Source organism: Triturus cristatus, chromosome 4_2, assembly GCF_964204655.1.
Source record: "Triturus cristatus chromosome 4_2, aTriCri1.1, whole genome shotgun sequence".
In the NCBI taxonomy this organism is placed as follows: Eukaryota; Metazoa; Chordata; class Amphibia; order Caudata; family Salamandridae; genus Triturus; species Triturus cristatus.
Window position 1 is genome coordinate 269,147,972 of NC_140586.1, and position 27,288 is coordinate 269,175,259.

The following is a 27,288-nucleotide window of genomic DNA, read 5'->3' on the forward strand; positions in this document are numbered from 1 at the left end:
GTTGGGGTGGCACATTTATTTTTACAGGCAAGTGCGGCATGCGGCCCCCCACCCTGAGCTTACTTGAGTCCTCGAGAACCTCATCCCCTGGGGCCAACACTTTATTTAAAGCGGAGGGGGCACGCACCCCTCTCCAACAGCCTGCTTGAGGCCCCATCTTCTGAGGCAGATAATTTATTAAAAGGGGGGGGGGTGAACGACCCCTTTCAAGAGCCTGCTTGAGGCCCCAAGGATCCCATGCCCTGAGGCAGATATGTAAATAAAGGGGAGAGGGGCATGTAGCCCCTGGTCACACCCGTGGGAGGAGTGTGTTCTGTAAAAATGTAACAGTAAAATAAAAAATAAAAAGAATAATTATGGATTTACTATGTTTGCCAGATATGCTTATGGGACGTGAATAATTTGCATATTTCAACAAAAAAGGTTTCTGGACTATTCAAAGCGGTGCTTCTGAAAATGTAGAGAACAGTTGACAAATATTAGCAAAGCTTTCTAGTTTGACTGGTAGCCGCTAATACAAACGCACGTCAATTAGCCGGTCACATACCCTCAGACTCTTAATGGCATTTGTAATCAATTGTTTTAAACTCAGCCCATGACGAACCATTCTTTTTACACACCTCCCCCTTGAGCTCTGTGATACTTTGCTTACCAGATGAATGCCTCGATGTTAAGATACATAGTAAACACCGCTAGTATAAAGTGAGCAAATATGTTAGGCAGTAGCATCAGTTGTTATACAAAGGATGAGCCCATTAGTTCAAATGCCTCATACAAGTTCAATAGTGGTTTAATCCCTTTTTTTTTTTTTTTTTTAAACCTTTATTCATCAAAAATCAGGGACACAGCTATTCAGCCGACAACCCGGAGGTTCGGCAGCTTCAAGAGAGCAGTACAAATGAGCGTCCACAGTGCACAGAAAGGAGAAGCAAAAAAGGTTCTATTTTAAATAAACACAAACACAAACCAAACCCAAGCAAGGCGAAAAACACTAAATACACCTGGTGATTGCCCCTCAGGGGAGACCGGATGTTTAATCCCTTTTTAGTTCTTTCACACAGGCCATATTACCTGTACCTTGGAGGGAATGGAGCCTACAGGAACTCCCTTGGACGATGTTTTCATTACCTCATTACTGTCTATGTTGTTCTGAGATAGATACTCTGAAAATGTCTGGTGGGCTGGTGAGATATATATCTGCTTTTCTGCCAGACTAGATGCAAGTGCTCCATTTCTTTCTTTTCCAAGTGCAAGCCATTGCTTAGTACCACAAAACTTTGACTGACGGAGTTTGGGTGTAAATCACACTCCATTGACCTGATGCAACTAGCTTCCTGTCTGTCTTCCAAAATGGCTGGAAGGAAGGTGAAAATCACAGGAACAGGCCTTCAACTGCTGACATTAAAAGAGGACCCAGCTGTCCTGCAAAACAGTGAAAGAGCAAATTCCAGCTAACTGAAACCTACGTGGAGGTGACCTCGAGGAAGAAAACTGTCCAGGAGTGTCAGAAATTGGGTTATTGGTTGAGAGGGATAGAAGCCCCACTCAGGCAACAACCACAATCCTTGTCATGGTGAACCACAAAAGTCACTAAATTAGCCTGTGCTTAACCATCTGGTAGCTTGGTGCAAAAGCAGTAAGGCTTAACTTAAAAGCAATGTGTAAAGTATTTATGGAGCACACAACCAGTTATCATGTGAAAACATAAAATAAGACAAATCCCACACATCAATTTAGAAAACTAGTGTAAACTGTGACTAGTGTAAACTTTGATAAATAAAAGAACACACAAATGAAAAAATCCAATCAGTAGAACAGGAGATATACAATTTCAAATATTTCGGTAAATATAGCGCCTAAAAGCACAAAGCGCTACTCGCGGTCATCTGGTTGTGCTAGACCGGGGAAAGTCACAAGCTCAGTCAACCTCGATTGAGTGTGGGCCAGATACAGGGAGCTGGTTATTACCACTGAAAAAGCTATCTTCTCAAAGTCTGATGCGAAAAGCCCAGTTTGTGGTGGACGAGGCCAAGAGGAGCAAGAATAGCAGCATTGAGGATCATAACTGTAGCGTTAGGAGCAGGCTGGGTGTCGCAGATGGTCGTTACTGTGGACGAAGAGATAGGCTTACCGGAGCTTTACTTTGGCGGGTGATGTAGACGGCAAGATCTTGGCGCAAGAGGCCCCGTTCGCTATCGCAAAGAACCCAAAGCTTCTGGATTGCTCCTTTGTATTCAGTGGAGTGCACCCTGACGCCAACCCAGGGCCCAGGGCCTGTGGCAGCTCCTCCTGGAAATTAGGGACTATCACTTGCAGAGGCTAGCAGGGCTCAGACAGGTCTTGTTGCAAGTCTGGGCAGGTCCAGTTGCAGCATGTCAGGTGGGCAGTTGCAGGGAGGCCTCTGGGGCTTGTTGCGCCTTTGTAGCTCAGGCAGGATGTCAGTCAACAGACCCTTGGAGTCACTCCAGTAGTAATGTGTTCAAGGAGATGGCCCTCTCTCCTTTAAGCAGCACTGCAGACCTTAAGCAGCACGGCAGGTCTCTGGCAGCAGGGCAGTCCTTCATCTGTGGTGTCCACAGGTTCAGGAGTGTACTAAACAGTTGGTCTGAGGGTCCGATATTTATACCTGGTGCCAGCTTTGATGTGGGAGAAACTTCTAGATTTCCCCCCTTGTCCAGTTCAGGAATTTCCTTCCTTCTCCTGCCCTGGTTCCCAAGGTCGGGGTGATAATAGACTAGTTTGAAATTCTTTGTGTGTGTGCTGAGGCAGCCCTTTTGAAATGTAGTTGGGGAAAGAAATTGCTCCGTCCCTCCAATCCTGATCGTATGGCTCATCCTGACAACACCTAGTCTCCCTTAGTGTTACTGTCTGGAAGGAATACACAAAGCCCACCTGCCAACTACACCAAGTCATGTGACCCAGGATTCAGGTTGCAGGCACCAAATGGTTAGGACAAGAAAATGTCAACTTTCTAAAAGCAGCATTTTTAGAATTGTGACTTAAAACTTAGTTTACCATTAAAGAGGATTTCAAATTACTTTGAGTGTAAACATGATATTTCTACTGTTCCCAATCAAGGGTTATCATCTAATAAATGTAACAAGGTAACCCAATGTTATCCTATGGGAGAGGTAGGTCTTGCAGTAGTGAAAAACAAATTTAGGGACTTTTACACTACCAGGATATGCAAAAACGTAAAAAGTGAATGTGCAACTTTTTCAATACACTGCACCTTGCCCTATGGGCTGTATAGCGCCTAGCCTAGACGTCACTTATATGTATTAAAATGGAAGGTTTAGACCTGGCGAAATGGCAGTTTAAAACTGAACACAGGCAGCTATGGCAGACCTGGGGCATGTTTAAAAAGACTAGTTAAGTGGGTGACACAATACCTACCGCAGGTCCACTAGTAGCACTTAATTTACACATGTACATGTAGTACCACTTTACCTGGGACTTGTAAGTAAATTTAATGTGCAATTGGGTGTAAGACAATTTACCATGTATAAAGGAGAGAAGAACACAAGTACTCAGCCGCGGTCCGTGCAGGTAACAGCAGTGGGGCTGCGTCGGGGGGGGGGGGGGGGGGTATTTTGAGGGACGACGCAGAGGGAAAATTAAATAAATAATAAATTTTCCCTCTGCATTGTCCCTCGGAATCCCCCTGCATGCGGCCCCACCGCCCCACCGCTTTTACCTGCATGGACCGTGGCTGCAAGCACTTTAGCACTGGTTAGCAGTGGTAAAGTGCACAGACTCCTAAGACCAACAAACATTAATTCAGCAAAACAGGAGGACTGATGGCAAAAAGTGTTGGTGAAAAGCACGCCAAGGAGGTCAGGTCTAAAAAAGTGCAAGTGAGACTGGGTACAGCTCCTTCCCAGTCATCCTGTCAGGATGGCCCACCCTATTCACTCCTAAGCCCCCTTTGTACTACTATTTGAAAATAATACACAACCCCCAACTGCAGAGCCATTCATAGTCATGTGACCCAGTACACTGTCTGAAGATACGAATGGTTAGGACAAGAGAATGCCAACTTTTTCAAAGTGGGATTTTCAGAATTGTAACTTAAAATCCTATGTTACCATTAAAGAAGTTTTAAATTACAATTCATTTGAGTGTAAACAACATATATCTCCCTGCTTCCAATCCAAGGTTAGCCAGGACATGTGACACTTAAGTACCTATGTTCTACTTTTTATATACAATGCACCCTGTTCTATGAGCCTTTAGGGCCTACCTAATGGGTGACTTGTAATTATTAAAAAGGAAGGTTTAGGCCTGGGAAAATGTTCATTTTTCCAGGTTGAAGTAGCAGAGTAAAACTTCACTACATGCTTCCGTGGCAGGCCTGAGACATGTTTTAAAAGGCTGCTTTAGTGGGTGGTACAAGAGTTCTGCAGGCCCACTAGTAGCCCTTAATTTCCAGACCATGTGTACATGTAGCACCATTTACTAGGGAATTTCAATTAAGTAAACCAATTAAGTATATGCCAATTGTACCATGTTTTCAGGAGAGAGCACAAGGATCATACCACTGGTGAGCGGGAAAAAATGCAGAGTTCAAATGCCAACACGTTCCGCAACAGAAGGTAAAAACCTCAGGGTAACCCTGCAAAATGACCCAGGTGCAAAAAAGGGCCTTAAGTGTTACGTACCTATCATGCACACTGTGTAGTGGGCCTGGTGCGCAGGGCTCATGTTATGTTACCCCTGTGGTGCCTCGTGGCGCGCTAGGATTCCATGACGGAGTTTCCCCTCTCCCCCTGATTCTATTACACCCGAGCTTGCAAGCATTCACTGAACAAGTTAACCATTGACTTGCCTTGTCCCACAATTGCCGGGGGCTTAGAGTGGTTTTCTCTTATGCACGTTTAGACAAAACAAAACATTGGTTTCCTGTTAAGTGATTCCATCTGTTAGTTTGCACCTGCTCTTTCTGAAAGGTTAAGCCTGTGTACTAACAAGTGTTCCCTTTAGGAGTTTTGGAGAACCTTCAAGACTGCCACGTGCCACACGTGATCCCGTTGTATCCACTGGACCCGGAGCATGTATATAAACCACGCACTAACCTGAGATCCTTGCTTGGCCTACCCTTACTGCAGAAAAAACGTCCTCCTTTCCCACTCACCTGAAGAATTGACCAGTCCCAGGCAGTGCTCTTCTTGGCTGCAGTTCAAGTTCCTCCAGTGTTCCCTTGGCTCCAGTTCCCTTAACGCTTCCTAGCTACTCCAGTTCTTCAGCGACTTCCTGAGTCAAGACCTCGAGAATTTCTTCAGACTCAGGACAAATTGAAGTACTAGGCTAAGTACTTGATATGAGGTTAGTGCGCACTATCCATTTACAATAGTGAGTAGGCTGGAGTATCGGCGTCATCAAGGCTTTATTCTTGCTTTCAAGTTCCCTCTCACTGATTTCCACCAAGGTTCACTTTGATTGTTTGTGCTTCGGAATCTTCCTGCAACCCTGGCCACTCAACTGGATTATGTCTAAGGACTAGATTCTTGATTCTGTGTTTTCCTGACACACAATAGTGCCTCCAAGTGCTAGATTCATGTATTAACTCTGCACTGAAAGGCATGTTTTGAGTTTTCATGGAAGTCTTATTAACTCCAATCTATGTTCTGAGTGCTTTCTGGTGAGTGTCAGTAACTCCAAACTGTATTTCGAGTTATTCCTTGGAAGTGTATAATTCCACTCTGTGGTTCCAGTTATTCTGTTTCTTGCTGTGTTTCTGAAAGAGACTGTAAGTGTATGTTATCGATGTATTTGCAAACCCATTGTTTGAGAGGCGTGGTGTATGGTTGGTAATTGCCTCTTCTTGTTATTTCTAGTGCATTGCATCTCTGCAAAACCAGAGGTCACGATCCCATGTACATCTACCTAGCAGACTCAGAGGGCTGCCAGTTAATGTTATGCCACATAGCTGCTGACCGGAAGCAGTATTGCAAGCCTCTCTTTTCTTATTTTGTCCCAACCCCTCTTCCCCCCCAAGGGCCGCACTTTGTTTATGTAGAAATTATTCCTTTAACGGGTCAGGAGATCCAGCCTCAATTTGTGAATCATCTCATCAGTTGGAAGCAGGTGAGTGCATGACCTTGAGGACCTGCCAATACAGCTGGCCAGAACTGCCCAACAGTATCTGTGTGACCAGAGTTGAGCACTTGTGAAGGAGCTGTCTAGAAAGGAAGCCAGTTGTGTGCCAGCATAATCCCACCCTCCCACAATTATCTTTAACTTTGTGGGAGCCCATATAGAAGGGTGGGCGAAATGTGCACATTTTAATTTCTGAAATTTCATTTAGCAAATTTATGGAAAATACATTTTGGCTTGATCTCATGTAACTTTATTTTTTGTGAAGGCATATACTTCGTACAAAAAAAAGTCACATGCAACACATACATGAGGCTGGTATGAGGAGAAAATGTGTTCCAGGACAAAGCGTCTCTACCCAACACATTTTCTGCTCCAGCAAGTCTTCTTTGAACAAAAAATGTGTAAAAATGCCTTTAAATTGAAATATTTCACATTTAACATAGTGCAAAATTCTGAAATAATGCAACATTACATCAACGTAAACAAAATTGCACAGGCTGTCGTGCAGTTCCTACTGATCCGTAGGACCTGCGCATTTGTTGGACAACATAAACTTTGGGGGAGGTGCTTAGGCTGATTCCGGGAACCCCCTCAGGATATGTTGGCCTAGAGACCAGCTAGCTCACAGTGCCGCCATAAGCCCCCCTAACCTTACCAGGGAGTGAATGGTTTCTGGCAACCACTGCACTTGACAAGCCTGATCCCTCAGGGATCATAGAAACGGATCAGAACCTTTCGGTCAGTTACTCGTGCCTACTCGTCCTCAGAGAAATATACAGAATACACAGTGGGACGTTTTCAATATATGTATTGAACCAACGTTATTCTTGTATAGAATACATGTGCTGTGATAATCAGTAGAAAGAACAGACAAAAGTGATTACAAGCACCAAAAGCGTAAATAGTAGATATAGTTCTACCACGGTGCTAAAACAGTGTATATATGCAGGTATATAAACAGGGCAGTAATCTGGCGTACTTTTACTATGCAAAACCCTACTCTAAGTGTACCTAGAGTGTGTGTGGGTGTAAAGCCAAGAATCCCCCCAAGGGATGATCCAACCCCATTACCTGGCGGGAGAGAATGTAGGACCCCGTCTTGGTCATGAACTGGACACCCCTCACGGAGATGTGAGACCGCTGCGTTGGTGAAGTCTCAGCATGCAGGGACCCTCGGTGTCAGCTGAAGTGCCTCCTCTACTAATCTTATGGGATACTCTTTATTTATAATAGAAAGCAGCCTTGCGATGTGCATATAGATTAGTCATGTTACGGAAATGTAGATACCCTGTCGCCCCGTGGATGAAAACAGAAACATTTGTACAAGGGCCTTTTACATGATGGCCGAGGCATCGTGATATTGCTGTGCGAAGCTAGATTGTGTAAACAAAGTAGTTTCAGAGAAACTAGTCCAAAATTGCTGTGCACACAAATATGTGCAAAAGGTTACGGCAGAAATGTTATTGTGAAAAATAGGACAATGTAAGAAATTAGCAGACTCACTACATGGGCCTAGACTGGGCACATAGCAAGGCTTAGATTGTACACATTTCCACCAACCCCCAGACGGTTACACCGGTTGTCCTTATCGTCATAGGCTTTAGAGTGGGATTTTGTTGGTCAGTTGAGACTGATCCTGCAGCCACTTGGATGAGGTCTCAGGTCCTGTGGTTCTAAAGATAAAAGTATTTCAAATCACGGTTGAAACCTAACCCTATATCACAGCTTCCCAGTCCCAAACGTTACAAATCATTGAGCACAATGACTGCCTAGGTTCCATGAGTGCTCCTGACAACTGAAAACGTAACCATAGCTGGTGGGGCATTGCAGACAGTTTTGCTGGCGCTTTGCATTGGCGATTTCCACGGGCTGTTGTTGCTGTAGCTGGAAGTGTAGATCTTGCGTTGCTGGTCATCGCAGGCCGTCACTGTAGCACAAAGAGTAGGGTTCACCGGAGCTTTGCGTTGGCGTTCACCAGGGGCAACAGAGCCTTGGTGCGAAAAGATCCATGTGCGGTTGCGAAGAGCCAAAAACTTTGGGATTTCTCCTTTTCTTTTTTCAGGGGAGTCCACTCTGATGCCAGACAAGGGACCACAACCTGAGGGCAGTTGCGGGAAGGCCTCTAGAGCTTGTTGTATCCCTGTAGCTCAGAACTGGAGGTCAGCCAACTGACCCATGGAGCCACTCTGGTAGTTCTGGGTTCAAGGAGATGGTCCTCTCTATTTCAACCAGCAAGGCAGGCTTCAAGTAGCAGAGCAGTCCTCTGAAGAACAAGGCAGGCCTCAAGCAGCAGGGCAGTCCTCTGGTAGCAGCAGGCATTCCTCTGAGAAACAAGGCACCCACACCCATCAGAGCCCGGTGTAGGCTGGGCTGGGCCACCCCTCTTTCACCTGGCCACTGCTTAAAGTACTGTGCCCACCCCGTCTCTATACTACCTGTTGCACCTGTCCGTGCACTGCCTGCTGTCCCTGCACTGCCGCTCCCCTGTCCCTGCGCTGCCTGCTGTCCCTGACCCCACGCTGACCATCCTTGCACTGAATGCTGTCCCTGACCCTGTGCTGCCCATCCCAGGTTCTTGCCTGGCACCCAAGACCACCAGGACCACCTACCAGGACCACTAATGGAGGCTGCCGTATGGCCAAGCAGCTGATGCACACAGTAGGCGCAACGCCAATGGACCACAGGTAGGACAATGCCCAGTGCCTGGACCCCCAGCCCCCCTGCAAAATAACGGTACACTGCCAAGGATCTCCTGGACCATGGACACCAAAACAACAGCTGCGCCTCCCCCTCCCCGCAATCCACCAAGTGACCCTTCACCTGCCAACACTATCCACTTTTCCTGCAATACAACCTACCAAAGATCCCACACCACTCCTGCCCACAAGACCAAGGGCACCCCACAACCACAGGAAACAACCATTACAACTCAGTCATTACAATGCACTACCTTTACAACGCAGTCATTACAACACAACATCCTTTACATCGCATGCCATTACAATGCAGCCATTACAACGCATGTCACTACAACACATTCCAGTACAACGCATGCCAAAACGCATTTTAAGGTAAGTAATGGGAAAAAGTAATTTTTACTCCTACACTATCCAACACTTACCCTACTGTTGCCCTCACTGGAGTGGGAATAGTAAATTTTACCCCTACACTATCCAACACTTACCCTACAGTTGCACTCACTGGAGATGGAATAGTAATTTTTACCCCTACACTATCCAACACTTACACTACTGTTGCCCTAAAAGTGTTATGCGTTGTAATGGTATGCGCTGTAATGGTATGCGTTGTAAGTGTAGTTTCTAAAAATGCGTTGTGATGGCATGCGTTGTAAAATCATGCGTTGTAATGGATGTTGCAATGTAAAAACCGCATTGTAAAGGCATGCGTTGTAAAGGTTTGCATTGTAACGTGTCCTATTCACAACCACTCCACTGTATCCTGCTGAAACCCCCGCTCACTCTGCAAACATGCCACGAAAATCTGGTACACCATCAACACCCTCTCCACGGATGTTGGTTTCATCACCGAACATGGCTCAATCCCTCCTCAACCCCTAGCATCACCACCGCCACTCCCAGAGGCTACAAGATGAAACAGAAGACTGCGCCAACAAACAAAATCACAATAAGAGACAACCTCACCTAGAGACCCCAGGACCCCGAGGAACATTCATTTACTATATTAACAACACTCTTATTCCCCATGACGAGTATACTCAATAACAACAGAAGAGTGACTGAAGAATTCTAAAGAAAAGAACACTAAAGGATTGAACAGCACGAGGAAAAACCTCTTTGTTTAAAAGAACCCTCACTCACCAACCTAGTTGGTGACATGCTTCATCATTGGGTTCCCACCAGAGAGGCCGATTTCCCTCCTGGTGTACTACGACGCCTGAATTACAGCGGAACGGGTTATTTCGTGAGAGAGTGTAAGTGCAAAAGTGGTGCAAGTTTAAAAGATGGCTGGTTTTATCCAAAAGTGATTTTAATGGTGGAAAACCAGAAATCGTTAAAAGTAGGTGAGACGGACGTCAGCTGGCTGGTTAGGTTGACCAGACCCGTCCGGAAAAGTATAAAAAGTGAAAGGTGGTCGACATGTTTCTGCTTTTAGGTGCAATTATGCTAAGCATTCATCAGGACCAGAGCTCCACGGCGGTATACGCTCTCTAAGGTGTATCCTGACTTGTGGAGACGTATGGAAGGTAAAACTCATGGTTTTACCTACGCGTCCTTCTAGGATTTCCAAAAGCCACAGGACCCTGAAAGAAAAAAGAACACACATAAAAACACACACAACTATTCAGTAAAGTCAGTGGTATCTTTTGTCAGACATGCAAGAGGTCTATTGCACTTGGCGACCACGTGCTGTGAACTAGCCGGTTTCCCAAACCGGTGAAACCACGTGTGCCCCTGACTCAGGCACGCGCGTCTAAACATTCTGCCACTCCGTGTATAATTGTTATCGGAGGGGTCCCAGTTACGGGTGACTACCAGTAAAGTTTTAGGCGCCTTACATAGGGGGATTATTGCGCAATTCATGCATTTTTTGTTATGCCATGGCGTTTCAGGTGCTCGGTGACGGACCCTTTTAAAAAAGCGCAAATGGTTGGTGTATGCGCTTCAGAATGTACATAATTGAAAATAATGTACATATTAAAAATGATTGCTGCATGGAAAACTTTGGGGCTTACGTGAAGTAGAGACTGACTTCACGTCATGGGTCCAGGAGGGGGGTTAGAGATGCCGGTAGGATCTAGACGGAAAGCTCAGGGGATTAGCGGTAGCATGTACCCAAGATTTAGCCAGGCTTCGCCCAAACAGACCCCCCAGTACACTTACTTCCAGTGTGGCACTCTCCTGCTACAGACCTGACTCTGCCCGTCCACGGGCCCGAATGTTGCCGCAGTGTGGCGGCCCGGGATAGAAATACCGGTTCCTAATCACGTGATCCGGATGTGGACCGTATGACGCGGCACGCTCTGGTCATGTGATACGGAACACTAGACCGTAAGGGCTCCGCTTTTGTGAAAAGCTTTATTGATCTACAAAATAAACACTGGTTGGCCTGATACGAACCCTTAGTGGTGTTGAATCTCTAGATAGACGTACCGCTAAAGTATAACATAGTAGGACTAGCGGTGCTCACTGACTTACTAGCGCTGTGTAAATGCCATTGTGTATTATAAAGGTTTAATTGATCCCTTTAACAAACAACTTATGTAAGAGATGTGCCACTAGTCATGTTACCAACATGTGATGGTTATAAACACAAGAGGTAGTAGTGGCCAAGGTAGCTGGGTGGAGTTTTTTTTATATTGCAATAGACCTCTTGGATGTCTGACAAAAGATACCACTGACTTCACTGAATAGTTGTATGTGTTTTTATGTGTGTTCTTTTCTCTTTCAGAGTCCTGTGGCTTTTGGAAATTCCAGAAGGCCGTGTAGGTAAAACTGTGAGTTTTACCTTCCATACGTCTCCACAGGTCAGGATACGCCTTAGAGAGCGTATACCGCCGTGGAGCTCTGGTCCGGATGAATGCTTAGCATAATTGCACCTAAAGGCAGAAACATGTCGACCACCTTTCACTTTTTATACTAAACCAGACGGGTCTGGTCAACCTAACCAGCCAGCTGACGTCGGTCTCACCTGCTTTTAACGATTTCTGGTTTTCCACCATTAAAATCACTTTTGGATAAAACCAGCCATCTTTTAAACTTGCACCACTTTTGCACTTACACTGTCTCATGAAAAAACCCGCTCTGCTGTAATTCAGGCGTCGTAGCACACCAGGGGGGCACTTGGCCTCTCTGGTGGGAACCCAATGATGAAGCATGGAACCAACTAGGTTGGTGACTGAGGGTTCTTTTAAACAAAGAGGTTTTTCCTCATGCTGTACATTCCTTTGGTGTTCTTTTCTTTAGAATTCTTCAGTCACTTTTCTGTTGTTACCGAGTACAACATTCATTTACGCCATCCCAACCTCATCGCTCCCCAGCAATCGACTGTCACCACTATGTCCAACTCTGCAACCTCAGCTTCCACGTAGACCACGTCAACTCCATCGCCCTCCTAGAGAACCTCAACAACATCTGTCTCACTCAACTGGTCGCCGAACCCAAGCACAAAGCAGGCCACACACTTGACCCTATTTTCACCTCAAGTAACAGAATCAATTCAGCCACACCACAGAACTCCCCTGGACTGAACACACCATCGTACACTTCACCATTATCGACACCCAGCACACCATCACCAGGCATCAGATCCCCCCCACTTCAACTGGAGCAAGGTCACCGAAACCCTGTGGTCACAGGTCCTCACCACTCCCCAACCCAAGGCATAAAGAGACCTCAACCAGGCCTCCCAGAACTTTGCGCCTGGATCACCAACAGCGCCAACAGAGTTGCCCCACTGAAACCTACAAAATCCAACATGACCTCCAAGCATGCCAGCTAGTGCACCCCAGAACTCAGGACCACCAAGTGCATCTGCCACCAACTGGAGAAAGAATGGCTCACCACTAAGAACCTTGCCGACAGAGCAGCTCACAAAACAGCCCTCAACAAATATCACCGGCACATTAAGGAACCCACATCAACTCCACGGCCAACCACACAAAGCAACTCTTCAAAACTGTTAAAGAATTCCAACAGCCAGAGAGAACACCGTCCACCCCTCCCAAGAACTCTGCAACAATTTCAACCTCCAACCCACCACCCTCAACCATAATGACCTCAACCAACCAGCGAACATCTGCCAAACCATTACCTCCTGGTGCCCGCTCGTCGCCCTGACTAGCTCAGCCATCATGTCTTCCATCCACTCTGGGGCTCCGCCAACTCACCAGCATCCTCAACACCTCCATCTGCACAGCAAACTTCCCGGACAGATGGAAACACCCAGATGTCAGACAGCTCCTGAAGAAAACCTCCACCGACCCCAGCGATCTCCAAAATTATCGTCCAATCTCCCTGCTCCCCTACCCGACCACATTACTCGAGAAAGGCATCAACCAGCAGGTCACCAAATTCCTGGAACAAACCCACATCCTGGACGTCTCACAATCAGGATTATTGTCCAACAACAGCACTGAGACTGTTCTGACTACCACCACAGGCGACATCACAACACTCCTCAACCACAGAGAAACTGAGGCCCTGATCTTCCTCGACACCGTCTCCCACAACACCCTCATCAATAGACTCTACGTAATAGGCATACAGCAAGATGCCCTCAAGTGGATTGCCTCCTTCCTTACAGGAAGCGCACTGAGTATCCGACTGCCTCCCTTCACCTCCACCCCCAAAGACATCATGTGCAGCAAACCACAAGGATCATCCCTCAGCCCTACCCTGTTCAACATCTACATGACACCCCTAGCAGACGTCATCAGATCTCATGGACTCAACACAATCTCCTACACAGATGACACCGAACGGATTCTCTCACTCACCGAGGACTACTCCCACACTAAAACCAACTTCTGCAACGCCAAGACCAACGTAGCCAAATGGACGAGAGACAACTGCCTCCAACTCAATTCTGACAAAACTGAATTACTGATCTTTGGGAAGAACACCTCCGCACGGGACCACAGATGGTGGCCTGCAGAACTCAGACCTACACCCACACCGACCGACCATGCATGCAACCTCTGAATCATCTGCAACAGCTAACTGACCATAAAACGCCTCCTCCTGCTCTGCAGAATCTTCAGATTGATCCAACCAACACCAGAAAGACCATCACTCAGGCCCTTGTCACAGGTTCACTGACACAACATCAATGTAAAAAATATCGATGTAAAATATATAGAGTAGAAAATATAGACAACTAAAATATTGACTCCTATACTTAAACAGGTAAGTACCAAAATATCGGCAAAAAAATATCGATGTAAAAAATACAGATGTATAAAATATCGACTTGTATATAAATATAAAATATATATTAAATATTAATTTTAACAAAATAAAATTAATTTAATATACATAAAATATAACAAATAAACCTAATAAAAAATAAACACACAAACATTATAATTTATACATATATATTTACTTTAAATCAATTAATATTCTATTATTTATTTATGTTAAAAGTTTAAAATAATATAAGAAATTACAAAATATATTAATGATGTAAAATATAAAAAAACGTAAACGTATAATAAATTAAAACATTAAGGGTCACATGCATCAAACCATTTTGCGAATGCAAATAGTGCGAATCGCAAAATTCGTCCGTTTGTGATCGCAAAATGGCCTTTTGAGATGCATGTACGTTCTTTTTTGCAATTCGCAATAAAGGAAATTGCAATTTTTTGCAATTTCCTTAATTGCGAATGCAGTTCGGTAATCGCAAATTGTGATCCCCTAAATGCAATGCATTTTGCAATTGCAAATTGCGTTTTCGCAATTTAGAATTGCAAATTACCATCAACTTCAAGCTGATGGTAATTTGCAATTCTTTTGAAAAATGCAAATAAATGCATTTTTCAAAGTGCATCGTGGTGCATACATATGCCCTTAGGGCATGTGTGTGCACCACAAGTACATACCTACCTTTTTTTGGGGTGCATCATGGTGGCCTTTTAGCCACCTTGCACCCTTCAAATTGCATGTGCAATCTGCGAGTACCTATTTGGTACTCGCAAATAGCACATGCAATCCCATTCATTCCTATGGGCCTCTAGGCCCATAGGAATGAATGGGAAGCCGTTACTTAATTGTGAATCGCAAATTTGTATAGGAATCACATTTTTTTTTGCGATTCCTACATGCATAAGGAATTGCGATTCCCAAATTGCGATTCCTTCAAAATCACAATTTAGGAATCGCAATTCCTTACTTTGCTGCATGTGGCCATAAACTATTAAAAAATGTTTAAACTTAAATTTCACAATACAATCAGTGCAACAGTAGGGAAAGTGTTGGATAGCATAGGGGTAAAAATAACTATCCTCACACAAGTGAGTGCAAATGTAGGGTAAGTGTTGGATAGCGGAGGAATTAAATTTACTATTCCAACTCCAGTGAGTGCAACAGTAGTAAGAGTGTTAAATAGCGGAGGGGTAAAAATTACTATTCCCACTCCAGTAAGAACAACAGTAGGGAAAGTATTGGATAGCGGAGGGGAAAAAATTACTTTTCCCGCTCCAAAGAGTGCAATAGTAGGGAATGCTTTGGATAGCGGAGGGGTGATAATTACTATTCCCACTCAAAAGAGTGCAATAGTAGGGAAAGTGTTATATAGCGAAGGGGTACAAATTACTATACACACTTCAGTGAGTGCAACAGTAGGATAAGTGTTGGATAGTGGAAGGGTAAAAAATACAATTTCCACTCCAGTGAGTGCAACAGTAGAGAAAGTGCTGGATATCTGAGGGGTAAAAATGACTATTCCCATTCCAGTGAGTGCAACAGTAGGGAAAGTGTTGGATAGCAGAGGGGTAAAAAGTACTATTCCAACTCCAGTGAGTGCAACAATAGGGAAAGTGTTGGATAGCAAAGGGGTAACATTTACTATTCCCACTCCAGTGAGTGCAACAGTAGGATAGGTGTTGGATAGCGGAAGGGTAAAAATTACAATTGCTCCAGTGAGTGCAACAGTAGAGAAAGTGCTGGATATCTAAGGGGTAAAAATGACAATTCCCATTCCAGTGAGTGCAACAGTAGGGAAAGCGTTGGATAGCGGAGGGGTAAAAAGTATTATTCCAACTCCAGTGAGTGCAACAATAGGGAAAGTGTTGGATAGCAAAGGGGTAAAATTTACTATTCCCACTCCAGTGAGTGCAACAGTAGGATAAGTGTTGGATAGCCAAGGGGTAAAAATTACTATTTCCACTCCAGTGAGTGCAACAGTAGTGAAAGTGCTGGATAGCGGAGGGGTAAAAATTACTATTCCCACTCCAGTGAGTGCAGAAGTAGAGAAAGTGTTGGATAGCGGGGGGAGGGACAATTACAATTCCAACTCCAGTGAGTCCAAAAGTAGGGAAAGTGTTGGATAGGGGAGGGTTAAAAATTACTATTCCCACTCTGGTGAGTGCAACAGTAGGGAAAGTGCTGGTTAGCGGAGAAGTAAAAATTACTATTCCCACTACAGTGAGTGCAAGATTAGGGAAAGTGTTGGATAGCGGATAGACAAAAATTACTATTCATACTCAAACAGTTAAATCAAAAATAAAAAAATAGGGAGGAGCCTAGCACGCATCCAAGATGGTCGCGTGAGCACAGGGCTCCCCGGACCCTCGCTGCTCCTCGGAACTTATCCTGACTTTATCCTGACTTGGTTGACGGATTCTGGAAGATGAACGTTGGCTGAACCTTAAACTCTTTTCAGAAACCAAATCGGACCTGAAAGACCTGATCTATGGTGGTTTGAACTTTTGAGGCCCGACTGATGGCTGTGCCCGGTGCGAAGGTGAACGGTGGAGCCGGGGCATAGTTGAACAACAACGGCATCGGGGCTGCGCCAGCGGCCGTCTCATCACTTTCGGTTTCACTTTAGGATCTCTGAGTGGCTGGACAGTGGAGTGGCTTTGTGCGGCTGGGTTTTCACTCGGCCTTCGCTTCGTGCCTTTGCCTCCGCCTGAAACCAGTGTGCCCATTGACTTTGATCCTCTCGCACCGCCACATTGCGGTCCCTGGTACGGCCCGTGTCGGCTTCGCCTGTGCCACTTTGACGCTTCCTCGGTGGTCCCCTTCGGCGAGCGTGGTTCAACATGGGAGGCAGAGGGGATCCCGAGAGGCGTAAGACCAAGATATCCCTACGTGGGGGACCGGTCCAGACCAACAACATGGACCGCTACACTCATGGTAAAGGGTCCCCTGGGACGGCCAGTGTTCTCCCGGATGACGCTGGGGGTGTTCCGTCATCCCCTCCGGATTTGTCACTGCAGGACATCATGGGCGCCATTAATGGCATCAAGGAGACCATCGCTAAGCAGTACGAGGCCTTGGCCCGTAAAATCGACACGTGGCCATTGATGTTACGCTAATTCGGGCGGATCTCTCTAAGACCAATGAGAGGGTTCAATCGCTGGATTTGCGGACGTCCACCCTTGGTACGGATGTGTCGGATCTGCAGACTGCTCTCGGCGACCTCAAGTCGGCCAACGACCTGATTGCCCGGCGGCTGGAGGACTTCGAGGGACGGGCTCGACGCAATAACATCCGCGTCATAGGTGTTCCAGAGACCTCCGACAATCGCCCGGTGGATCTTGTGGTTGAGGAACTCATCCTCAAACAGCTTGCCCCCGCTGGCCTGAGTAAGTTCTTTGCCGTGGAGCAGGCCCATCGAGTCCCGGGCGGTCGGCCGCGACCGGGAGCTCCCCCGAGGCCTATTGTCGCAAAACTTTTTCATTACAGAGACCGCGATGCGATTCTGCAGGCCTCACGGGTACATGGCCCGGTCCGATATGAGAACTCATCTGTTAACTTTTTCCCGGACTTCACCCAACTTGTCCAGAAACAGCGGATGGGTTTCCAGGGGGTGAAGCGCCGTCTCCGGGACCTGGGTCTTAAGTACTCGATGCTTTTTCCTGCCAGGCTCCGAGTGGAATACGAAGACCGGACTACCTTTTTTGACTGTCCTGCGACTGTGAGTGACTGGCTGGATTCTCTGCCAGACCGGGGTGACCGGCCTGGGCCTTCTGGTGGTGCCGAGGGTGGTGGGCCTCCTTCGGAGTGACTTTTGGTCCTTGACTCTGACATTTTGTTTTGTTCGGCTGGGTTCTACTTCTTTTGTACATTTTGTTAAATTATGATCTGTGTTGGGGGCGGGCAGGGACGAGTCCCTTTCCTCCTCCGGGGTCTTTTCGTAGAATGGGGTTTGTAGGGCGACAGGCACACTGCAAGTTGGGGTGGTTTTCTGGACCGCAGGGGTGCAGGGTGGGGGGAGTTGAATTTGGGGGGGGGTTGGTGGGTGGGTGGGGTTGTTTGGATTTGTGTTTTTTGTTTTCAAGGCGAGGTATTGGCTCTGCTTCAGTTTCTGGTGTTGCGCTATTTGCAGGGGGACCCTTGATCTACTGGAGGGGATGGGGGGGGACGGGTTGAGACTGATGTCTTGGAACGTCAACGGATTGGGGGATCGTATTAAACGGGGTGTTGTGCTGCAATATTTGCGTCGTTTGACTCCTGATGTGGTATTCTTACAGGAGACGCATCTGGTGGGTAATGTTTGTCATGCCATGAACAGGGGGGGATACCGACTTGTGGCCCATTCCGGTTTCACCACTGGCTCTAGAGGGGTGGGCATTCTTCTGCGATCTTCACTTCTGCTAGAGATCACCAGGGTTGTCCTAGACGATAGAGGGCGCTATGTGGCTCTGACTGGGAGGTGGGAGGGACAGTCCCTTTCCTTGGTTTCGGTTTATGTTCCCCCGGGCCTCCAGAACTCCACTTTCTCAGACTTGGGTCGTATGCTGCTTGAGCTTCCTGACAGTCTTTTGCTTATGGGTGGGGATTTTAATTCGGTTGTTTCGGGTGATTTGGATCGCCACCCGCCCAGGGCCCTCCCGGCTGCCCAGGCGTGGCTCGGCGGACTCTTGGATACCTTTGGTCTGGTGGATTGTTGGAGGTTAATGCATCCGACACAGTGTCAATATACATTTCACTCTGGGGCCCATGGGAGTCTCTCCAGATTGGATTATTTTCTTATGCCCGCGGCCCAGACTGCCCGGATTCGAGAGGTGGAGCACTTGGCCCGGGGTATCTCTGATCATTCCCCACTGTGGTTGCTTTTCGACACCGGGATGCGGTCCGCTGGGCGGATCGCCCCTATTAACCCCTGGTACTTGCGAGACCCCAAGATTCGTGATAGCCTTGTTAAGTCGATTGATCAGTATTTTCTCGAGAATGAGGGGTCGGTGGTGTCCTCAGTGTCCCTGTGGGAAGCCTTCAAAGCAGTGCTCCGCGGACATGCCCTATCCCAGATAGTGGAGGCTAAGAGGGTTAAGAATGAGGCGGTGGTGAAGCTGGAGACTGAAATATCGGGGCTGGAGGCGGCTTTGGAAACGGGGGTCACTCAGGATGGGCTTCATGCCCTCAGCTTGAAGCAGTTTGAATATAAGTCTCTTGTCACTGATGCTGCCAAGATCATGTATAGGGAGCAACAGGGTAGGTTGTATGATGCCGGGGACAAGGCGGGTAAACTGATTGCTTGGTTGGATAAGAAGGAGAGAGTGAATCGTGTGGTCCCGGAGCTTTGGGTTTCGGATGGAGTGTGTGTGACGGACCCTGGTGAGATTGTGGAGTGTTTTGCTGACCACCTCCGGGCGGTGTACTCCCCGGTGTCTGATAGAGATGAGGACGACTCTCGTCTCTTGCTGCGAGATATTGCCTTGCCCGGCCTATCCGTCGAGGACCGTGAGCAGATGGATGCCTCTCTGTCTGTCGACGAGATTGCTACCGCGATTCGTTCCCTTCGCTCGGGCAAGGCTATGGGCCCCAACGGACTGCCGATTGAACTGTATAAACTACGCCCGGATAAAATCGCGCCCTTCCTCCGTCATATGTTTCTGGAGTCGCTCGAGCGGGGTTCCCTTCCCGACGACCAGCGTCTGGCTACTATAGTTGTTATTCCCAAGGACGGTAAGCCACGAGACCGCTGTGCCTCATATAGGCCTATTTCCCTACTAAATGCCGAACCGAAAATCCTTGCCAAGGTCCTCGCTAATCGCTTGCTGAGAGTTATATGTGATTTGATACATCCGGATCAATGCGGCTTTATCCCTCATCGTAATACCGCTCTCAACTTGCGGCGTCTACATGGCGTCCTCGCTAGGGCGGAGTACTTCTCTGAACCGGCCATATTGGTTTCTTTAGACGCCACGATGGCCTTTGATACCATCGAGTGGCCATTCCTTTGGGCCGTATTGGCGAAATTTGGCTTAGGGGAGGGATTTATTAGTTGGGTGAAGCTCCTCTATGCTGGTCCAATGGCTCAGGTTGTTGTTAATGGGCGGGTTTCTCGGCCCTTCGCTCTCGGGAGGGGCACTAGGCAGGGGTGCCCGTTGTCCCCTCTGCTCTTTGCTCTCGCCTTGGAAGCGCTCGCTGCCTGGCTCCGCTGGGAGCCCTCGATCAGAGGGATCCGGTGGGCCCCGGGCTTCGAGGATCGGGTCTCGTTGTACGCGGATGATATTCTGCTGTACCTCACCTAGCCGCGGGAGTCGCTCAATGTGCTTTTTGATGTCCTTACTTCCTTCGGGAGAAACTCGGGTTTGATAATTAACTGGTCCAAATCTTGCGTGTTTCCTATCTCCGGTGGCCTTCCTCTCCTGCCGCCGCGGCTTCCGATCCAAACATCTCAATCCGGCTTTAAATACTTGGGGGTATACGTTTCGTTGGATCCGGCGGTCCGCTACGAGCAGAATCTCCTGTCTCCCCTCCGGCGTTTGAGGGCGGATACGGCTCGGTGGTGTACGTTGCCCTTGTCTCCACTTGGTCGCGCAGCACTGTTTAAAATGATGTCCCTTCCCAGATTTCTTTACGCACTCCAGAACTCCTTCGATATCATTCCGGCGGCCTACTTTAGGGAGGTGGAGAGTTTGCAGAGGAGACTGGTTTGGGACGGTCGTGCGCGTATCGCTTTGGCAAAGCTGACTCTTCCCTGGTATGACGGGGGCATCGCGCTCCCTGACATTAGAAGGTACTATTGGGCCTCCCAGCTGTCTGCCATTAACCATGCTATGTACGCTCCTGGCTCGAACCCGGCTTATGAGATGGATAAATTCCTGCTTCCCGGCGGTGACTATAACAGAGCGCTTTACTCCTGATCTGCCGGGAGGACCCTCACGGGCCCTACTAGGATTGCGGTACGTGTGTGGAAGGCGGCGAATGTAGCTGTGGGCTGGAGTGAGCGGTTGACGTGTGCTACTCCTCTGTTCGCCTCAGAGCGCCTGGGAAGCCTCTGGACAACGAAAGGCTTTGAGCACTGGGATACGATCGGCATTAGCAGAGTGGGGGACCTCTGGGTTAAAGGCGCGGTTAAATCCTTCGCGACGCTTCAGAGCGAGTACGAGCTTAGTGAAAGGGAGTTCTTCCGCTATGCCCAGGTTCGGCACGCCCTACTCTCGGTCTTTGGGGAGGGGACCACGGTCCCTGTTTCTTCACCTCTCGAGGACCGTATACTCGACGGACACGTCCCCGACAGTACTATCTTCCTGATTTATAAAAAACTAATAAATAATCGGGCTGACCTCTTGGTGCGTCTTCGGGAGGCATGGACGGGAGATGGGGTTGAGTTGGACGACGAGGACTGGCAGTCCGCGCTGTCGTCCCCTAAGGAGGTTGCCATCCCGGCCCGTCTCCATCTGGTCCAGCTTAAGATTCTCCATCGTGTCTATGTGACGGGTCCCCGTTTGGTCTCGATGGGGTTTTCTGACGACGGGCTCTGTAAGCGTGGCTGCGGGCTCAGTGCCACCTTTCTCCACATCCTCTGGGAGTGCCGCGAGGTGGCGGAATATTGGCGCCAGGTGCATGATGTTATGAAACGAGTCACTGGGGTCGCTCTGCTGCCGGAGGTGCGCCGATGTGTTCTGAATGTGTGGGAGCCCAATGACTATAATGCGGCCCAGGCTCGGTGGGCGGCCCTTGGGAACATGATAGCAAAGAGAGATATTGCACAGCTTTGGGGTTCCCAACGGCCTCCCACCGTGTCCGTATGGAAGGAGAACATGGACTGGTGCATGTTCAGGGAGAAGACGGTGTATGTGGCTCGTGGTAAACCCGGGGCGTGGGGTAGAATCTGGGGTCAGTGAAATGTGTATCGAGGGACTATCTGTTCTCCCCCCCTGGTGGAGACGTCTGATGTTGCCTTGTCCCCCTGATCCTTGACGGTTCCTTGCTTAATTAGTTCATCGGAGTATAGATTTGGTTTGCCCGTGGCCCCCCCCTCCCTCTCAGACCCCCCTTTTTATCGACCACCTTCGGGTGGTCCTGTGTGGAGTTCCTCTGCTATGATTAGACGCCCTTCAATGTTTCTCGCCTTGTTTTTTTTTTTTTCTTTACTTTTGTTGATATTTATGTTAAAAGGGTGTATCCTGACTTCCTGTAGGTGCAGCCTGATCTCCTGTCATTTAGCGGAGCCCCTGCGGGCCAGCCATTGTTTTGGCACTGCTTGATAATTTCTGCATACTAGCGGCCGGCCCAGGAGGTTGTAGGCCCGTGCTTGTACCCTTTTTCTCTGCACAATAAAAAATTTAAAAAAAAAAAAATAATAATATATAAAAAGTTAAATACAATCATAAATATATAAAAAGAAAACATATTATAATAATAATTGCATATAACAAACCTACAAATATATAAAATAAAATAATAAAGAAATTTATTTTAAAAAATCTTTTAAATTAAAAAATATTTCTAAACAAAAAAATTAATTAATACAGAAATGCATTTATTTTTTTCCTACCCTATAACACCACACCAATAACAAAACACTTCAACATTTTTTATTAAATTTACTTCCATAATTAACATAATTAATAATCAATTAAAAATATTAATACAAAAAATGAACATTAATTGACTACAAACACTATAATATCCACAACCCACACCTAAATTAAACTATAAAATAATATATAACAATTAAAACTTATTTTTAACTTAAAAACTATTAGTATTAACAACTAATAATTTAGGGTCTCATTAAGACGGCGGGCATCAGTCCAGCGCCATCATAATGGGGATGGGACCGACCGCCAGATGTGCGGTGGGCGCACCGGCCCAATTAGGATGCACCGCCATACTGGCGGGCGCATCCTGTCCTTTTACCATTGCAGACGGTGCTGCTGCCTGCAGCACCATCCGCAATGGTAAAAGTGTATGCACAGCATTTCCATGCACCACGTGGCAGGCACTGCGCGGTGCCTGCCTTTGGTGCAGGGAACTGCAGGGGGTTACCATTGGTACCCCCCAAGTGCACCCCCCAAACCTCCGGAGGCCCCAACAGGCCGCCTAAGCCAATCTCTGCCAGCCTGTCCGTGGCAGCATCGCAGCCATGGAATGGCCTGTCCGCAAGCCACATAGTAATATGGCTGGTGGTGCCTGCTAGGCACCGCCACCATGTTACTGGCCCAGCACCGCCTGGCTGGCAATCGGAACGATTGCCGACCGGCGGAAAAGCAGCGGACGGACTTTGCGTCCGCCGCGATACCCCCGCCATCATAATATGGCGGGGGCATTTCACGTTACGATAGCATAACAGTCGCCACCACCGGCTCGGCGGTGGCGATCGTTTCGCATTCGTAATGAGCCCCAAAGTAATTAAAATGTATTTAATAACCACCCTTTGCCCCTTTACCCCTTTAAAAATAAAAACACACAAAAAAACAATTACCCAAAATAAACAATAATCAACATTAATTAACTATATATCAATTAACTAAATACAAATTACATCCCACCCTTTACTTCTATGAACACCACAACACACACCTCATACCTATTACACAATTACCATAATTAATTACCAATTAATTATTTAAAATGTATTAACAACTAATTATTAATTCATAAATTAAAAATATATTACTTCCCACCCTTTATACCTATAAACACCACAACACACACCTAAAATTAATTACACAATTACCATAATTAATTACCAATTCATTAATTAAAATTAAAAACCAATTATTAACTAATTAATAATAAATGACTTCACACATTTAACACTATAACATCTCAATTAAACAAATATTAATAAATAAAAAATAATCAATAAATGTAATATAATTAAATTACTTCCCACCCTGTTCCCCTATAAACCCGCAACCAGCTAAGAAATTAAAACCCAAAATTCTAATAAAAATAATCAATAACTGCTAAAACATTATATATGAAAAATACAAACAGTTCTTATACAAAAAACATACAACACATACATATAAAATGTATACTAAAATACAAAAAATTATTTAAAAAACGATATTTTTAACAACTATATTTTTGCAAACAATATTAAACACTTCGATATTTTTAAAAGTGATATTACTTACCTTAAGTCGATATTCTTGACCACGATATTCTTGCTGTTGATATTTCTGAACCATGAAATTAATGACTCGATATTTGTCCAACTTGATATTTTTTACTCAATAGTCTCTGCACCCTTGTCACCAGCTGTCTCAACTACAGCAACATCCTCTAAGTGCCATTTTCGGATTTGTTACTTAAAATCAGACTTTACCAATAAAAAAGAGCTTAAATTACAATTCTTTTGAGATCAAACATTACATTTCTACAGGGTCCCAATCAAATGTAAGCATGTATTAAAAGTAATAAGGTAAACCAATGTTATCCTATGGGAGAGTTGGGCCTCACAGTAGTGAAGAATGAATTTGGGAGTTTTTCACTACCAGGACACGTAAAACTTAAAATCCCTTTTAAATACAATGCACCCTGCCCTATGGATTGTTTAAAACCTACCTTATGCATGACTTATATATATTAAAGAGGAAGGTGTTGGCAAAAGTTTTATTTGGCAGGACGAAATTGCAGTTTAAAACTGCACGCACGCTTCAATGGCAGGCCCAAGACATGATTTAAAGGGCTACTTAAGTGGGTGGCATTATAAGTGCCACAGGCCCACTAGTAGCATTTAATTTACAGGCACTGGGCACATGTAGTACCAGGTAACTATGGAATAGTAAATTGATTATGCATATTGGGTGTAAGCCAATGTTAGCATGTTTAAAGACCACAAGCACTTTTGCACTGGTTACCACTGCCAGTGCGAAATTGCACAGAGACCTAAAGCCAACAAAAAGGTAGATGGCCAAAGGTTTGGGGGAAGACTACGCTAACGGCTGTCAAGTCTAAAACCAATGCAATGGAGAAAAACAAAGGCACTCAGCTTATCACCTCACACGTACTCAAAAGAAGCTATGGTTTGGAGGCAGGTTTTTGGCATTGTACAACTACGGTTGCTAAAAATATGCATTCCCTATGAGAAAGACAGATGTAGCTTTCTGTATGAGTAAATACACTAGTATTGATTACTATTTGTTTTAATTTATTGTAGCTGATCACCCCAATGTAGGATGTCAAGGAGCTGTAAATATCACACACCCATTATACAGACCCAATTCATTACATAAGTGCGTAAATCAATATGCATGAAATGTTGCATAAGAAGATGCGAGTTACAAGACGTAGGAGTCAGATGTCATCCATACTGGCAGGCATTTTTTGGCACGAGTGCTTTGTCTGGAGAAACACAAAGTCCGAATTTATTTGCGGTTATCTGTACTAATAGGGCCTCACTACTACTTAATCCCAGGAGCCATTTTTTCCAATTTTCAGCGCTGGCTATAGTTTTAAACTAGTCCCTCGTGCAGTAAAAACACTGGAGTGGAGGTAGAACGTTACACTCAAATAGACAATATAGCATGTAGTGAGAAACTCAGATCACATTCCAGGGGGGCTAACGTGATTGACAAAGTCGCCAGCCAATGCCTGCAAGAGACTAGTCAAAGAACGCCAATGTATTAACGGGCGATCCCAAAGGACACCAGATATATAATGTTGGCAATAGGTAATTGGGTGTTTATCTCTTAAATGCTTAAGCACTACACTGTCAGTCACATGACAGGCATAGCTGGCACCTGAGTGGAGCTGTCCTCTCACGTTTCTCAGGCAGTTTCTGTCAATGACTAATAGGAGTACCAGTGGACGTAAAGAGTGGAGTATGAGTGAGCATGCACTTTGGAATCTCTAAATATACTTCAGCACCACGCATAGAGAAAGGCTCTGGCACTCCTTGAATGTCTCTGTTCACCCCACACAGCATGAGAGAGTTGTCAAACACTGCTCGCTGCCTTACCTTCTCAAATGACGCAGCGGGGTCGCTGAAATCCACCTGCAGCATGTTCCCCAGGAAGGGCAAAGAAAGGGGTCCTGGGGGGTAGCCCTTCCACCTCTTCCTGCGCTTCATGAAGTCAAAGCAAAGAATGAAGACGGCGAAGAAGAGGGCGAGCAGGCTGAGGCTGCTGTAGTAGGAAGGACGCAGGAGGGCTGAGGATAGCTCCATACTCAGTCGTGCCCTCAGGCTGTACCTCTTGAACTAACTCCACAATCCAGCTACCCGTCTGCTCGGCCTCTAGTGCCTCTCTCCTTTCTCATCTAGCCCCGCCTCTTCTCTCTACGACATGTATTACTCCCTCTTATTATTATTCGGTCCCTCCTACTTTGGTTTGTCACATTGACTGGGTTTTTGGTTGACCCATGACACTGTTTTATTTATTTATTTTGTTTTGCTTCTCTCTCTCTCGCGCGCGCGCTCGCTATCTTTCTCCCTGCACACTTGTTCTTGCCCAGTTTGTGTGTGGCCCCCTCCCGCCACCAGCCCTCTTTCAGCAGTTCACGTATTGTGTTGCACTAACTCCTACCGGTTTGGCGAAACACGATTGGCTCGGAGTAATATGACATTTACGGAAATGTAAGAGGAGCAGTGATTTTTTTCTTTGATGAGGAATGCGTGTAGTCAACATCAGGCGACAACCCTGGGTAACTTTCTAGCTCTTCTCGGGGAAAAGCTACTATACAAATGCAATAGCATCGCTTGTTTTTATCGCTAAACTGTGTGGCCAGAGTCCACGTGAAAGCCTAAATACCGCAGAATGTGGGGTGCTTCTATTTCCTGCCGTACTGCTGCAGAATGTGCTGTGCTTCTGCAGTCTTTGCTGTGCTTTGGCAGTCTTTGCTGTGCTCCTGCAGTCTCTGCTGTGCTTTGGGAGTCTCCGCTGTGCTTCCGCAGTCTCTGGTGTGCTCTTGCAGCTTCTGCTGCACCCTAGCAGTCTCTCCGGTGCTTGTGCAGTCTCTTCTGTGCGCCTGCACTGTGTGCTGTGCTTCTGCAGTCTCTGCCGTGCTTTGGCAGTCTCTGCTGTGCCTCTGCAGTCTCTGCTGTGCTCCTGCAGTTCCTGATGCGCTTTGACAGTCTCTGCTGTGCTATGGCCGTCTCTGCTGTGCTCCTGCAGACTCTGCTGTGTTTTGGCAGTCTCTGGTGTGCTCCTGCAGTTTCTGCTGCACTTTTCCACTCTTTTCTATGCTCATGCTGTCTCTTCTATGCACCACCTCTGTGTACTGTGCTTCTGCAGTCTCTACTGCGTTTTGGCAGTCTGCTGTGCACCCGCAGTTCCTGCTGCGCTTTGGCTATTTC

The 27,288-nt window shown here is 46.5% G+C and overlaps 1 protein-coding gene across 1 annotated transcript in view; it reads right to left on the reverse strand.

Annotated features, from left to right (window-relative positions):
* The window catches only part of LOC146833610 (cytochrome P450 2D15-like), a 363,035-nt gene extending 336,548 nt beyond the window's left edge, over positions 1–26,487 (reverse strand). The window contains exon 1 of the mRNA XM_085601486.1: positions 25,954–26,487. Coding sequence (XP_085457612.1) covers positions 25,954–26,160 — 207 coding nt within the window. The 5' untranslated portion in view covers positions 26,161–26,487. The remainder of the gene's footprint in view (positions 1–25,953) is intronic.
* Between the last annotated feature and the right edge of the window lie 801 nt (positions 26,488–27,288).